The sequence below is a fragment of the Zootermopsis nevadensis genome, unplaced genomic scaffold, assembly GCF_977971745.1.
Source record: "Zootermopsis nevadensis isolate Lab colony 2312 unplaced genomic scaffold, Znev_1.0 Znev_ptg000002l, whole genome shotgun sequence".
NCBI classification, from domain to species: domain Eukaryota; kingdom Metazoa; phylum Arthropoda; class Insecta; order Blattodea; family Termopsidae; genus Zootermopsis; species Zootermopsis nevadensis.
The window spans coordinates 14,034,576-14,050,872 of NW_028259134.1; the positions used below are offsets into that span (position 1 = coordinate 14,034,576).

Genomic DNA, 16,297 nt, shown 5'->3' on the forward strand with positions numbered 1-16,297 from the left:
CAAATGTCTGAATTGATGGATGCGCTGTTGGAGGAGAACTTCTGAGCTGTTAGCCGTCTGTTATCTAAACTACTGCAATAGAAATGCCAGGGGTGCCTTCAAAACGTGCAGCCGTCGTTATCGTCTGAAACTTGGCCACAGTGAAACACTTTCCCTACTTCATATGTACTATTTAACATGCTTTGAAAGAGTGTATTTCATGAAACATGTTGTTACAACGTATCATTGAAATGTTCTTACGAATCCGTTATATTTCTGTTTTTCATATGTAATATTCTGGCTTGGATTGTAACATATGAGGCTACAATCCACGAATTCTTGGAATTGAACAGTGGGCTGTCTGGGAAGATAATTCTGACGCAACTTGTAGTATCCGTTCTGGGTCCTCGCTTGAGGCATCTGTTCGGACGTCTATGCTATTAAACCACCCCTTCTCCCTGTACCCTGGCTCGTCTTCCTTCACGAGTGACTTGATTGGATGGCATCAGGGGTTGATGTTTGTTGATTTTCAGTCACCACCACTGCAGCAAGGTCTCAGGTGTCTGAATTTTGTTGAAGTGAGTAATGTGGAACGAGTTGGGTTTACGTTAACTGAACGGTCGTAAGATATGACGAGTGTGATTCATGTTTCAGGAATATGTTCTTTGGTTCAAACGGGCACTCCGTATGATGTTACGAGAAGATGCTGTGTCATATACTGTAACATGTGGGTAAAGTACTTGTTTCTGTGGAAAAATGTAATGATAAAACAGAGCCAATTTCTGGCGTAAAAGTGTCTCCGTTATAGCCTAAATGAGAAATTGTTTAGGCGGAAATGGAAAATAAGAATTTGGTAGCCTGTGATCCAGCTGCTTGAGTATACGGCCTATGTTTAGGGGTTTGTATTTTTGTTCCGTCTGTGCTGTCTGGTATTTGTGTAGAAATCACATTCCTGCCAGCATTCGCTTAGAGACTTAAACCACGGAAAGTCTGGCGACAGCCGGAACCCACGCCGAGTTCAGAACCGAATCCCTCCTGGATAGAAATGTGTAGCATAACGATACGTCACCCGCTTGTGAAATAGTGTTGTTTTTTATCATAACCTTTACTTGCTGGTATTCGGATGACATTACGAGTCCGTCCAGTCATCGTTTCTAAACGAAAGTGGATTTATTTCTATTTTTATTCTTGAACCAGTTATATTAATGCTAATTTTAGGAGAGACATTTTTGTATGTCAAATATTTGTGTCTTTCAGATCTGTAGTCTACATACTTCAAAGAACAGGAAATGAGAATAGGCTGGCGTTGAAGCCAGGCTGATATAAATTCGGTCAAGGGACCTTTCTTGAAGATTTAGCGTGTCTCTGTGTAAGTGTGGTCGAAAAACGTAGCTGCACGGAGAGGCCTACTGTTTTCGTGTATTTGATTTTTGTGTGAAGTGACAGCTCTGCTTATCTTGTGTTCTTTTTGTCATTTGTAACCTCTTAAGACGAATTTCGACATCATAACCCAAAATGGGTACCCGTGCCTTATAATTGTTATCTAAACGATTGATATGGAAGTTATGTAACAACTGGTTTAGATTGGAACGTCCAATCTATGATAAAGTAGGTCTACGCAACGAATTTGAATGGGGCGGAAGTAGTGTATTTAAATTACTGTTCCGGTATTAATCTTGATGATCTGGAGACTAACCATGATTCATCTCGGTCGAGACAGCCAGTGACCCCCATCGTGATTCGAACCGGAAACATGTCGAATACAAGTCTAGACAGACTTTCCGCTGTTTTATTCTTAGTGGTTTTTAAATTTCTCGCATCAATGTCCTAACATCTTGTCAGGGTGATTAAGTCAAGAAGAATGAGATGGGCGGGGTGTGTGGGGTGCGTGGCGCGAATGAATGGGGCAAGAGTGTGCACCGAGTGTTACTCGGGAAGCCTGAAGGTAACAGACTGCTGGGGAGACCTAGACGTAGATGGGAGGATAATCTCAGGCGGGATCTATGGGCGATAGGAGTTGAAGGAAACTGGATTTTGTTGGCCCAGGACAGGGTCCGGTGGAGGACTTTGGTTAGTTCGGTGATGAACCTTCGGGTTCTGTAAGACATCTAGTTAGTTAATGTCCTAACATCTGTTGTCTTCATAAATGTCGAGTCAAAATCTAGGGCAAAACAGAGGCCCAGATGATGTAGAATTTGAAATTACGCAGCTGGAATCTTTGTGTTCCAGCTGTGGGTTGTCGTTCCACGCTGAGGAGAGTAGACGGGGAACCAGATCCCTGTGTCACGACCGTCTTTGTGGCTGGTTTGCGGTCATGGTTGTAGGAACGTTTTAATGGTCGTGGATCAATGATCCAACATATCATCACGATCATTTTTCTTCTTCACATCTTCCGTCATTTTCGACGCATTTCTTACCAGACCAGCTAAAGAAAGGCAGACGTCTATAACGCGCGAATCGCCTTGGTCGAAACTTCTCTTAAAGTTTTCCCACCTGTTTTAGAACAGTTTCCTTTCCGTATTGCCGCTTAGCCGTATGCTACACATTGCAGTTTTACTGTCCGTATCACACGGCTATAAAACCTTGGAGCCGCACATCGTAGTCTGCACTGGTGGGGAAAAAAGCCCCTTTAAATTCTGCTAGGAATGATTTTCTTTTGTATCTTCATCTCTTACGCTGTCTTCCCATTACCAATTTTATGTCACTTAGTAGTACTTATTAAAGCTGCCTAATGGTATCAGCACTTTTAAAATAGAAGTTTCGGCCGCATAGCGCCATTACTGAGAAAGTGGCCAGACATGCATGATGCAGAGACGTAATCAGTCATAAAACACTTCCTATTTCCTATATAGCCTACGCATTGGCTATGTATTCACGGCTGCACTGGCGAGCAGCAGTGTTCTATAACTAACAAACCTTCGTTTCATTACGTAGATAACTCGTGCTTTTTAATGTAAACTTTCCGAGCAAGCTTGGTATCCCGAATGCGACCAGATGTGCATAGCAATTTTCTCTTTCAAGTTTTACTGGTTATTTTATTGCGTGGTTCTCCTCAGTCTTTTCAGGCGCAAAAGTTGGTCTATTTCTTAAAATAGACCATGACCGCTTTCGTCATATGGCTTCCAATTCATCATTAACAAGTCATCTTACCATTCGAACTATGTAACCTTAATAATTGAAAACCGTCGTTAAATAATACAAGGGCCGATCTTAGATAAAGATGTAGATCCCAATCTGTCCTAAGCACAAAAAACAGTTTATTTTATAGGCTATATAATTCCTTAGATATCACAACGGGATGCTACATTGTCAATAAAATAGGATTTTCTTGTACTCTTTGTTGGAAACAGCCAGACTAATAAGTTGTATCAATCATTTAAGCGTGAAGTTTGTTAAATCCCGTTGATTCTCTCTCTCTCTCTCTCTCTTTCCGACTTCGCGCTTCGACAGAACTAGTTCGATCTCTGTTGTGTGTTTTTGCCGATCCTGCCCCGTGTATTCATTAAAATGACGCGTCTCCGACAACCGCTGAGTTCTCAGTAGGCCTAAATGAAGAGAACTCTTACATTATTAACGAGCTGCCTCTTGGGAGCTGCGAATTGTTTTAATGTACGTTTTGCAACGCCATATACTTCTTTCTTCATCGCAAACGTTCCAGGCAAAGTGGTTTAGTGCCTGTATTCTTCTAGACTTAATTTTATACCGTAGTTTTATCGATTGTATCATTTATTGTTCTTGCCGCAGAAGTATTAATGATTGGAATAATTTTAAGTTAAACTCAACAGCAAATTTCTGATATAACACTGACGGACGGAAGTTATTGACAGCGGACACTAGAACATTTTTTTATAAATTGAATTATAATTGTAGCAGTTCGTATGGTCCTAATAGCCAGCATTTTTTTTATACATCGTTTCTAATCTTCGCTCTGCTTCCAGGGTCATTCAGTTTAACGAATATTTTACAACCAAGCGTATTATTGTTAAAATAAAGATCCACGCATACTGCACTTCCTCTAATATTAAAGTTTCCTTCCATAAATTTCTGACGTGCCATTGTATTCCTTGGCTTCCTTGTCCCGAATGCATCAAATTAATACAATAATTTTAAAACCTAGGCTAGAGTGAGCTCGCCGAGTTTTTAAAACACGAATCCTTTTTCGGTCTGACCAGGCGCCCCATGTGGTGATGAGCCGATCTGGCTAATCTGATTGATGTTGATAGGCTGGACGACTGGGATTCGACTCTCAGCAGGGGAATGATATTCACCGGTAAGCTTTACTGTCGATGTTCACACGTGGCGTTGGTGCCCAGAAGACCAACATCGATTCCCTCGCCGCCTCGAGTACCTCAAATCTTTTGCAGTTCATACTTGTTCAAGGGCACACACTTTCTTACGTGGGGTTCTTTTCAAATTGAGGTAAGGCGGCCAGAGCGTGCGGCTCGTTTCGATGTACCGAGCGTAAAAAATGCCTGTGGCTTTACTCCTGCATTCTGTATGCCTCCGATCGTGATACTTACGCACAGCGCTTACCTTTTTACTTGAATCTCTTATAAATGTTACAGCAGAAATCTGTCCTGAACTACATAAAATCTTGACAATGAGATGCCGTTTAAAATGCCAACATCACTACCACTAAACCACAATATAATAAATAGCCTATAAGCTTCTGATATTTAACCAGCTCACACCACGAAACTTTTACCATACCCCCAGAAAATGTATACTGAATAGGAAATAAACCAAGAAACAATATATTCAGTCGTATCTCATTTGATGGCGCTACATAACCTCCAAAGTCTGTACTGTGTGATAAAATAAGTGAATTATTACACTGTAATATTATATAGGATATCTAGCATGAAGTGAACAATGCTGTATATATAATGTTGCAGTCAACCCGAGGACTTTACTGCTTAACTGGTATTGTTTTGTGAGGTTTCTGACACTTTCGCGTTGCGTTATATCAAAGTGGCGTAAAGAATGCGAGATTTTGGTCGTGACCTACTTTAATGTAACATCAAACTAATGCGGCAAGGTACGTAATAAATCAAAATCATGGAAGCTAGTACGACTTGGCTTCCAAATAACGTTGTAGATGTTCTGTTGTCTGCTGCTTGCAGGCTAATAGGCCTTTCTCCCTCAGCTAATAACAAGTCCGTCAGGCATTTTGCTTGATTACGTCATGATGTTTAACTACCTGAGCCACTAGCCATTTTAATAATGAGTGCTTTAGGCTTACTTCTTTTCTTGGCACTACAGCCCGACTGGACTATGCATTTCCTGATTCCCGATATTCTGCTCACCATGAATGTGGATAGAAGTGGCCACTCGGTACCGCGGACACAAACCCCTGCGACTTCTTCCTTTGGGGTTACCTCAAGGAAAGTTTAAAGAACCAGCCTCAGTAATGCGACTCAGAGCTTTGATTGTTTAGATATGGTGATATTACGAAGGATATGTACCGTCGAGTGATCACGAACGTAGCCGTTCATGTTTTGGAAGTTGCAGAACAGAACGGTGGTCACGTTGAGCATATAATCCATTTAGGATAGATCTCCAATGGATTGTTCTTTGTGTTCATAGATATATGTACCATTATATGAATATTAAAGCTTCTATTTGAACTTTCAGCCGGGTATCATTTTGCGCGCCAACCTGTAGGACGTGATTTAATTTGTGGAATGGAGGATTAGGCATTTGCGTACGTAGGACAACATGATAACGCTGATATATCAGTCCGTGAAACGGAATTCGAACGCGGTATTTTACTTTCAGGCTGTTTATTACTGTGCGCGCCTTACATGCGTTGGTAGCCTGCTGGGAAGTGCGTTATTTTTTATAATATTTGTTTAGCGGGACGTGTGGCACGCGTGGAGAGAAATGAGAAATTCGTATAAGTTTTTAATTTTGAAACCTAAAGTTATGCGATTGCTTTGAAGAACTATGCATAAATGGAAGGCTGATATTAAAATGGATTTCAGAGGCATAAGATGCAGGGATGTGGATTGGTTTCAGTGGGTTAGGATAGAGACCTGTAACGTGCTGAAGATTTCTGTCTTCTGGTTTGTTGCGCTGTGTAGTCTGGTCGATGTCAACCAACGTTTCAGAGGTCATACTGCCTCCGTCATCAGGGCTATGAGTATGAAGATTTCTGTCTTCTGGGTTGTTGCGCCGTGTAGTCTGGTAGAAGTTTACCAACGTTTCAGAGGTCATACTGCCTCCATCATCAGGGCGATGAAGATTTCTGTCTTCTGGGTTGTTGCGCTGTGTAGTCTGGTCGATGTTAACCAACGTTTCAGAGGTCATACTGCCTCCGTCGTCGGGGCGATTCATCATAAATCTTCATACTCACTGCTGTGAAAACCTCAAATCATACACTGTAACGTGCTGTTTAGAAAACGGAAATGGAACTTCGATTTTCTTAAAAGGAGAATTGCGACTGTTAACTTCTGAAGTAGGACTGTACTCCAAGAAGTTTTTGGTACGTTTAGGCCCTGTATCGTTTTTCTCTTTACAGCCGGTTTTCGGCAGAACAAAATACCGCATTTCCTCGATTTTAAGACGCAATTTTTTCACATTCTAAAATTTCTGAAATTAGGGTGCGTCTTGCATTTGATGGCGTCTTACAGTCGAGGAAATGCGGCATGTTTTCGGCAATTTTCTTTTGCTGACGAATGATCCTGATACCTGTCACGTTTATTCTGTTGTTTTAAAGTTATTTACGGCCGATGGCAGACGGACGCGTTGAAAATAACAGTAATGTATGTGAATTTTTATACGTGTTGTTGCATGGTAAGTCTTGCTTCGTTTACAGATGACAAGTGTAATTAAACAGAATTCTGCACAAAAATTGTTTTTTCAGCTGTCTACGCCTTATCGAACGTAAATCATATTTAGAGTTGGTTTCCTTGTTTAAATTCTCGTAAAACGTTACCTTAATTCAGGGTCGTCCACTTACAAAGCCAAGACCTGTGATAGACTTTAAAATGAAAATAGAAACAGTTCTACTTTTATGAAACAAATATAAATGCTGAAGACGTAAATGTGTAAAACTGGTGATTAACTCACCTTCCAGCTAATATGCGACGTTTGGACACCACTGACTTCATTTGTGTTTGTATCTCTTTAAAATGTTGGCAGATGTGTTACGGCGTGTTGGTATATTCTGTATTTTATCGTTAAAATTACAAGGACACAAAAGGTGTGATGTGTCCTATATTTCTTACTTCCCCGTTGTCTGTTTTGAATTCGAACAAGTAATGAGATGTCACGTAGATGTTCTGACGTCTATTACTCGCCAGAATTTTCCGACTGGCTAGTTGGTCTGGAACCTGGTGTCGCGACATCTTTCATAGGGGACAGAACTTGTTGGTATTGGCCTTCAGTAGGTATTTAGTTTGAACCTTGACTATATACCTACTGTCTTGATTCTCGAAAGGTTTGTTGGACGTTGCCGACTGTCCTAAGTGCAAGCCTTCTTGATATAGGCCTACACATTTAGACAGTTCACTGTTCTCTTGTCGTCATGTGATTAATTGTCACTGTCCTAAGAAAATCGACATTACATTATTTATTTTATTCTCGTGGCGACGGTCGGGGTCGATCCTGAGACCTTTTGAATTCTACTCTGGTAGTCCGAACTGAAATCATGGAGATTACAATGGACTATGCATGTTCTTCTAGCAAGGGATACAATAATTAAATTTGGTACAGAATTTTTGTACCAAAAGCTTAGAACGATCAATTTGAGGCCAAGTAGAAGGTGGGAGGATAAAATTAGGATTGATCTTTGGAACATAGTATCAAGATCGCATGTAATGACGAACGTCAGCATTTGCAGAAGCCACAAGATTCCATTGTTAATTAAATGGTTAGGCCTGTCTGATTGCCCAGTTGAAACCACTGTAGCAGAGACCCTAACAGCTGTGAACGAAACCATGGTTCCAGAAATACAGCTCAGATCTACTAGCCACTTAACGTAATCCACACGCCCAGAATCTCACAGGATGTTTGTTTACTCTACATTGGTCTCGTTCGTTCTCCATTGGCGAGTGGGTGAGAGTATTTGTGGAGCCCAGGGCAGAACTGTGACGTCTCGACTGTAGGTTTGGTTTCACGTTGCGGGCTGACGGAGATACCCATTTGCAAAGCTTGGTTCTTGTTTGCTGAGGTTGCTTGTTATGGAGATACTTCAATATTTTGAGACATTCCGCCAGTAAATATCCAGATTACCTTCAGATTCCCTTCCAATCAATTTGTGTGCATATTACTATGTGTTTTGAGCGAATCTTGTGGGTGGTTTTCTCCCACTCTGCGGCAGTGTGAAGTTGATATACTTCGTGTAATGCCGAATTGCTTGATGCAGAATTTGTTATAATCTTACTGCAAAAGAAACAGCATCTAATCCAGTTGTCGCGCGGTGCAACCCTGGTTCTCAATTACACAGCGGATTGGGTGGTGGTATATAACATTCTTCGTCTTGTGTTTTGAAAGTAATCAGTTAATCTCGACTAGGTTGAAGGCCTTTATGGAAGAATTTATTGTTGGCTTTAAGTGTTGTCAGCATTTTAGGCAATGTATTGCCAGAATTGTTATTATTATATGATTATTGTATTTACTTTATTTTCTTTGTGCTGTATCTGTAATTGGCCATCTGGCTGTTGATGCAGCACTCTAATAAAAAAGAATTGAATTATTCCGCACAATTTTACAGAGTATCTGACCATGAGTCAGGATTGGACCTAATCCCAGGGGCTTATTACTATCGTTATGAAGATTTCTGTCTTCTGGGTTGTTGCGGTGATGACGGAGGCAGTATGACTTCTGAAACGTTGGTTAGCATCGACCAGACTACACGGCGCAACAACCCAGAAGACAGAAATCTTCATACCCACCGCTGTGAAAACCTCAACTCATACATCATCGTTACTGTTATCAGCAACATTGCTTCGTGGCTACAAGAGTTACACTGTATCCAGAGGTAGCCTATACTCACATTTCAGACTTGTTTAATTCGCTCAAGAACAAAAGCTGCCGAGGATTCTGCAAGAAACCTCCTCAGTCTGGTTTCGAAAGGCAGACTCACTTTATACAGAACAGGCACTTAACTGTGAAGTCACCCGTGCATGCATCCCAACATGTAATTAAGCAGGGTGTACAGCTTCTGGAGAGATTTTCAAGACACCGCCACAAGACGCTCTCCTTCACTCGTTCCCCCCGTTCCCCGTCTTCCCTCTCCACTTATCGATCGTCTTGCCGCTATCCCTCGTTTAACATTCTTGACAACGTTTAGTTTCATGGTGACTAATGTATGTTGCTGCGTCCTACAAGTTGTCTGTCTGTTGGTCGCAACATGTCGTTATGGCTTCCTGGATACACATGCTAATTTGCTGCATTGTAATTAGCATATGACCGGAAATTATTTTTAATTTGGGTGAATATTACCCATGTGGAAAAAAGTGTGCGTTAAAAGTTTTCTTGCTGAAATCTGTAGTTCGTGTTTGTACGTTGTCGTTTTGGAGAAAACATTGAGTTCTATTTCTCTTCCACGTAAAGTAACGGCCATGTTTACCGATACAAATTAAAATCGTATCCTTCTTACAACCTTCAGTGTAGACACTTAACACTACCTGAAGAAGGTGCTCCTTTATGTGAATTTGTTGTTTTTAAAAAATATATTTCTGCTCTTATCGAAAGCAGCTTACAGCAAACTACTGCCTCATCAAATACCTTCAAACTATTTCATTTCCATGTACGTTTCCCAAGACTGATGGTGGTGGTGGTGATGATGACGATGACGAAGAAGGTAAAGATCCCTCTGTCTAACCATCACGCGAAAGAAACGTTATGTATGATACTAGAGCCAGTTCAGTTTTCGCTAATGATAAATGGTTCGTACATGACTGTTGATGAACTGAAGGTCATGTTCAGATATGAGCGTGGTGTGTTAGGGTTTGTATGATGACCTTAAAGAAGACCTGGATGAAAGCGATCATAACGCACCTCTCTGTATGGAAATGGTGGAGAATCTCAGCCCCCTGTTCGGGAATGGAACAAAGTACTTTGCTCTGGCATTCCATTTGGTAACTTGCTCAGTCGATTAATAAATGTGATTTTTATTTGGAAGCCTTTCCTTGTCTTTCCGTAGATTAAACTTCCCAGTCAATCGGAATAATAAGTGTCGAACTATGCCAAGAAGGAAAGGGGAAACCAGGTACCGAACAGCACCTTCTTGAATAAGATTGGTTTAAATTTGCTACTTAAGTCGAGACTTGCCAGTGAACAAATAGTAGTATTTAACTTATAAAATATGAAATGTTTGAGCAGAATTGAAATCAATACGGATACTGTTCGTGCAGGCTTGCAAGCGAAAGCCTTGTTACATTTTTGACGAGGCTTAGATGATTAAAAATCAGCATTAAATAACCTGTTTTTTTCTGATAACTCTCAGATTACGCGACGAAGCCTGGTTTCATGTTCAGTTTCTATACGTTCATGAAATCAGAAACGTAGTGGATCTACTTTACACACGATACTCAGGATTTAGGCCTCGAAATTTTAAATACGTAACTCAGGCCTTTGGAACGAGTGATTTTGGCTAATAAGTAATGGATTTGGTTTGTTATTAAAGAAATTCCCCGTTGATTTGTTTCGTGGGATATTTAGCAAATGTGTCACTTTCGGAAGAACTGTAGTGACGAATGATAGATGAACATTATCATTATTGGTGAGTATGAAGGGAATTTGTGGTATCTTGTTTGAAGGAGCTATTCCGGTATTCGTCTGGAGGGACTCGAGAAAACCACAAACATGAGACGGCTTTGCAGGCCGAGTTTAAAACGCATTCATGTAGGACAGGCGTGACGTTTTACCATTGCTACAATATAACTTTACTTTGGAGACCAAATATTCTTTCATCACTGTCACAAGAGTTCGATCGGGCCCATATTCAGTTTTGTTTACGTTCTCAGAACCTGTGTTTCTGAAAATAAAAATTAACGGCGCAGAGTCCTTTTTACGAAGGTAGCACTTTCTCAGCTGTACAGGAAATCCTCCAGCTTTTATGAAACCAGAATGTTCATTGTCGTGTTCACAAGAGCTCGACATTGATCTCTATCAAATAAATCCAGGCGACGCCCTCATATCCTGTTTCTTCAAGTGCGCCGTGCATCTTATTCAAGTGCATGCCTGTGCCTTTCAAGTTGTTTCTTCCCTTCAGACTGAAATTTATTATGAATTTCACATCTCTAAAGAATAGACTACAAGCCCATCCCATATCATCTGTCGTGTTTTGATTACGGTAATAGACTGTTATGTAGTGAAGTGTCATTATGTCTGTTAGTTAATTGTGCTATTAGCCAGATATTATTTTGAAACACATTGAGGTCTTTTTTGTAAGATTCGCCCGCTCAAGCTAATTGTTGCCCGATTGGAACACTTGTTCTGGTAAATGGTTTCAAGGATTGGTATGACCGCTTCATGTGTCCAGATACGCTTTATGGATTCGAGTCTTCCCCCTGTGAACCCTCCCGTCTTGAGGAATGGGAATTACATCTTTATTGTGTTGTGCTAAGCGGCTCAGCAACTCCTGTCCTAGTCTAAACAGTTGTTGGTAGTTGTGTGTGGCGGACGATGTGGTACTCAGACAGGTTTTTCTCCGTGTGCATCGGTTTCCTTGCCCTTGTCAAATGGGCGCCGGCTATTAAAATTTACAGAGGGTGCTCAGGTTTGCGCTACAAATTCTCTCGACAGACAGGCACAAAACATTCAAAGAGCAGTCGTTGACAAAAATTCGGCGCCAGAAACACAAGGGACTAACCGAGAAGGACTAGTGCGTTGTCTCACCCCTCCCACTCTTGAATTCCGAATCTCCTTAAGAGCGGGAAGCGCTGTGTAAAACTATAAACATTTGACAGACAGTCATTCTAGGCGAAAATGTTGATTACAGAATCATTATTGGTAAATGCTTTAAAATTTAAATTGAAGGTAAGGGACTTTTAGGGCGTGCCCAGCACCCACTAAATGCGAGAAGTAGGTGCCCTAGCCCCAGGGCACCCACGTAGTCGGCGGCCATGTCTCAACCTATCATTCCGCCTCTGCTTCGTATTCACTTCAAGGATCATCTGACAGATGAATAAAGGCCTGTTACGAGACCCCGTTCCACAGATACATTCCTACCCCATCGCAACACCAGCATCAGCAAACTGTAGCACAATGTACAATGAGGTAAGCCGAAATGGAGGCCACATTATTTCCGTAGGGTCCAGATTGTACGAGATATATCCGGTAGCATGAATTATGACGTAGGCTTATTCCAGGAACCTGACTTGGTTGCGCGTAACATTGATGACTGTGGTTTTGAACCAGGGGATTGATGTATTGAAGCTTTGTACTTCCTCTGACGACTCTGTCAGTGGTGTACGACCTCCTTTCATGGTAGTATCAGTGACATTTGTATTGGTGGTCTGATCGTATTAGTGGCGCATGGACTTCGTGCACTGTTTGTTCTCTCAGTGGTGTCTAAATGTATTCAGTGGCATACAGTTTCGTTTTTCGTGCTAGTAAGTAGTTTCAGTTCCCTTTGTCATGACAGCAGATTCCTTTCCTGTTAATGTCGGTGACGTACAGATTCGTGTTGTAATGGTATCAGAGGCGCGCACTTTTGTCCTACAAAGCAATCAATTTTCCATGTCGTTTTTATGATATAACATTGACTTGCCGGTCCAGCTTCCTTTCGTGTTATTAGAGACGTATAAACCCCAAATGGAGGCCGCAGGATTGTCAGTGGCGTGAAATTCCCGTGTTGTTGACCGAGCAGCATTAAGTTCATGTTCGGGTTCTTCTTTGAGGATGCCAGCGATGGGCAAAGTATTCAGAAAGTTTGTTTCGGCTCTATTTTACCATTGTTCATCTCTTTTGCCTTTTATTTATTTTTATTCTCTTTATCCTTTCCTTTTCTATCTTTTCCCTCGGGAGGTCCTTTTCTCGTCCTTCCTTGTCCTTTGTTTCTTCCTCCTGTGCGCTCACAAGTTGATTGGGTTCCTCTTGTGCCCCCTCGTAGCGGACCCTCTGCATACGAAGTGCCGTCCTAAATATGACCCAAACCCCGTTGTTACCGGCCACGCGAGAGACATGCGTGTTGATATGATCCCATTACACCAGCCCCTGCTCCTCGCCGCAGTGCCGTCATTGGGCGAGAACTTTCTCTGTCCCTCTGGCAGTTCCTAATAACACCCCGCAAAAGCGTCCGTCTTCACATAATCTCTTTCAGCTTTCTTTCTTCAGTTATTTAAACTGCAGTGATGAAGGTACGAGCGGCTTATAATTTGTTCCTCTTTTAATCCCCTGTTGTCATCTTTATGGGCCTAGGAAGTGAAGTAAGGATGCTACTTTTTATTAGTTTCACGCAAATACTGCCTTGTGCGTTATAGCCCATCTTATCTCTACTGGGCGGGATTTGCTGTGCCGTAAATTATTTTGTTACCATTTTACGCTGTGGCAAATTCAAACCGAATCTCAATGTTATTTTCAGGGTTCAGTCTCTCCTGCCAGAAAGTGATTTAAACGGTGTTTAACTTGTTTTATCAGATAGTACTGTTTCATATTTTTCTGTATTTCTTATTATTGACTTCTCCTTGAGAAGCTAAATAGTAATGTCATGTAGTCAATAAATTCCCAGCCTTTTCTGGGGCCCGAAGTTTATTTGCTGTCTTCAGAAGAGCCCTGTCCTGTGCCACTTGGGTGTTATCCATACGATCCAACCCCATTTCCCCAAGATCGATTTTAGTAGTCTTCCATCTTCGCCTAGGTCTTCCTTCAGACTTGCCAACCAAAATTTCATATGAATGGCGCATCCATACATGCTGCATGTCCCGCCCATCTTATCTTTGATTATTTTCATCGTTGCCATGTTTGATGAAGAGCAAAGTTACGGAGCTCCTCATTGTGCTATTTTCTCCAACCTCCTCCCATTCATTCCTCTTGTTTACAAATATTCTACCGTGCGTATTATTTTAGTTTTCATTGTGTACGATAATCACTGTGATCGTCTGACGCCATGTGTGAAAGCGGGGAGACCAGTAAAGCGATTTACAATCAGTCCGCATGGGATTCGTGGTTGGCCAGATCTGCTTCAGAGCAGGCTGATTTCCTTGGGGACCTTCAGATTTGCCTACCGTTCAACCCCTCATTCCCTTCTTTAGCGTTCACTACAACCAATAGCATTGATAAGTCTTCTATATAAAATGACGCAGTTTCCTATCTGCCCGCATTCGTTAGAGCGTATTTTATTTCAAAGTAGGGAAGTTTTGGACTTCAGAGTAGCAAGAATTTTTAACTCTTAACATATGACGTGTTTTAGTCTGGAGCGGGGTTATTCCTTAGAAACTCATAGTCCTCTGATCAGGAAGTCCCCTGCCATTGTCTTACCATGTATCTTGAATGTTTTTCTTGTTTCTTCCGTGTGTGTTGCATTTCCGCTCATCTTGTTTTATTTATTAATATTTATTTTATTGTACGAATTATGAAGTTCATCATTATGCAGTTTCTCTAGTCTCTTCTGCTTGTCTCTGTCACATTGGAATATTCCCGTCACCCTGTTTTCAGACAGCCTTAATCACTTACTTCCCTTAGGCAAGAACGTGAAGTTAAATATTAGGGTCTCACAGTGGCATCTCTTCTTCCATGTTCCAAATGGCTGCAGCAGCAACTTCTACAGTCGTCACTGGTTTGTAACACATTTATTAAACCAGCAGGCCTGCGATTCACGTGTGAACTTCCTTAGACCTATAAAAGCCACGAATGTGTAATATCCTGTTGATCAAGTTTTGGATTTGTATCAGCCTGACACCAGCTGTGTTATTGATGTCCTCTGCAAATAAAATGGAGGCATTCTAGGACTGGTTTCTGCTCTTCACCGTGAGAATATGCCTCTGATATACAACCTGTATTTCCGGACAGTCTTCTCTTACTATTACTGTTCCAGGGATGTCCTCTTCTGAATTTAATAGTTCGTCTTAGTTCGGGTAGCGAGAGTAATCAAGACTGAACGCTGTGTGGAACAACTCTAGTCTCTTACGTAACTACCCCCTGTGACCTGTCGAATTTCTACAGGGAACTATTTCTTTCGGGAGACGTTTGTTTTCAAACTGTTCGTTCAGTTTTAAATACTCGTAAATAGTTTGTGCGGTCAAGATAGAGCAGTGTGTGCCGATGGTGTACACTGTGTTTACTCTATTATCTTTAGGCCCATTAGACGAAAAACCGAGTGGTATTTCTTTGGCCAGTCCCTCCAGGCAAGAAACTAACGTAAACAACGTTTTCCATTTAAAGTCATAACTGTGAATTATCAGACCTCTGTGAGGGCAGTCAAACATGTATCAAAGCAAGCAAACATCAAACGGCCTTAATATGACCGAGATCTGATAGGGATGGAATTTTCTGTGCTTTACACAGTTGTTGTTATCGTCTAACTAATTCCGTTTGTACCTCCTCGTAAAAGTGTTTGTAACGAAGTGATCTCTTACGTTCGTACATAGGGACGTATAATACGTGCGCACAGTTTAAAGTCAAGGTTGAAAAGGCGAATTGTTGCGTTTTACCTAAAAACTCTTTAGCCCAGAGTGATCTGGCCCTAAAATCATTGTGTAGTGTGGGCCTGTGCCCGAATGCCTTTCTCTGATGTACTTGTTGCTTACCTGTGATTTCTGTTCCTCTACAGGGGCCGCCGCCGCAACCCGGACAGCTCAAATTCACGGTGGCGGAAACCTGTGAGCGAATCAAGGAAGAGTTCAACTTCCTGCAAGCACAGTACCACACGTGAGTAACCCTGCTCGATACATAATCGTACATCGCCAGGAGCTAATGAGGGAACAGTGTCCGGTAATCGATTGAGTATTACTGTAACTTAGCATCCATCAGTCTACAAGAGGTTTGCGGTTTACGGTTTACGAAGTGTTATTGGGGACAGGTTTTTCTCCTAGTCCCTTGGTTTTCCCCTGTCAGCGTCATTCCACTGTTGCTTCATGTTAACTCTTGTATCGTGGGGGGAGAATGGTCAGGAGATTCATAGATACATAGTCGTAAAAACAAATTCGAATATTATGCTGTTTCGTATCTTTTCATTGTCAAAGTTTAAGTACAGTAATAACAGGAGATTAAAAGGAGGCATAACTTTCAGTTTAGAGTACCATCTGGTGACCATAGTTTCTGATCTACGTTACTTACCCATCATTTCGTCCTTCCGTCCGTCGCCAGTTTCAATCACGGACCAAATTTGATTGACCGAGCCGTTATGAACAACATGTCGTACTACCAT

The 16,297-nt window shown here is 41.6% G+C and overlaps 1 protein-coding gene across 6 annotated transcripts in view; it reads left to right on the forward strand.

The window, feature by feature from the left end:
• Positions 1-16,297, forward strand: part of LOC110836620 (protein groucho-like) — a 166,001-nt gene that overhangs the window by 56,099 nt on the left and 93,605 nt on the right. For all 6 annotated transcript variants that reach the window (XM_087350319.1, XM_022078017.2, XM_022078021.2 and 3 more), the window contains one exon: positions 15,701-15,798. In XM_087350319.1, coding sequence (XP_087206445.1) covers positions 15,701-15,798 — 98 coding nt within the window. The remainder of the gene's footprint in view (positions 1-15,700; positions 15,799-16,297) is intronic.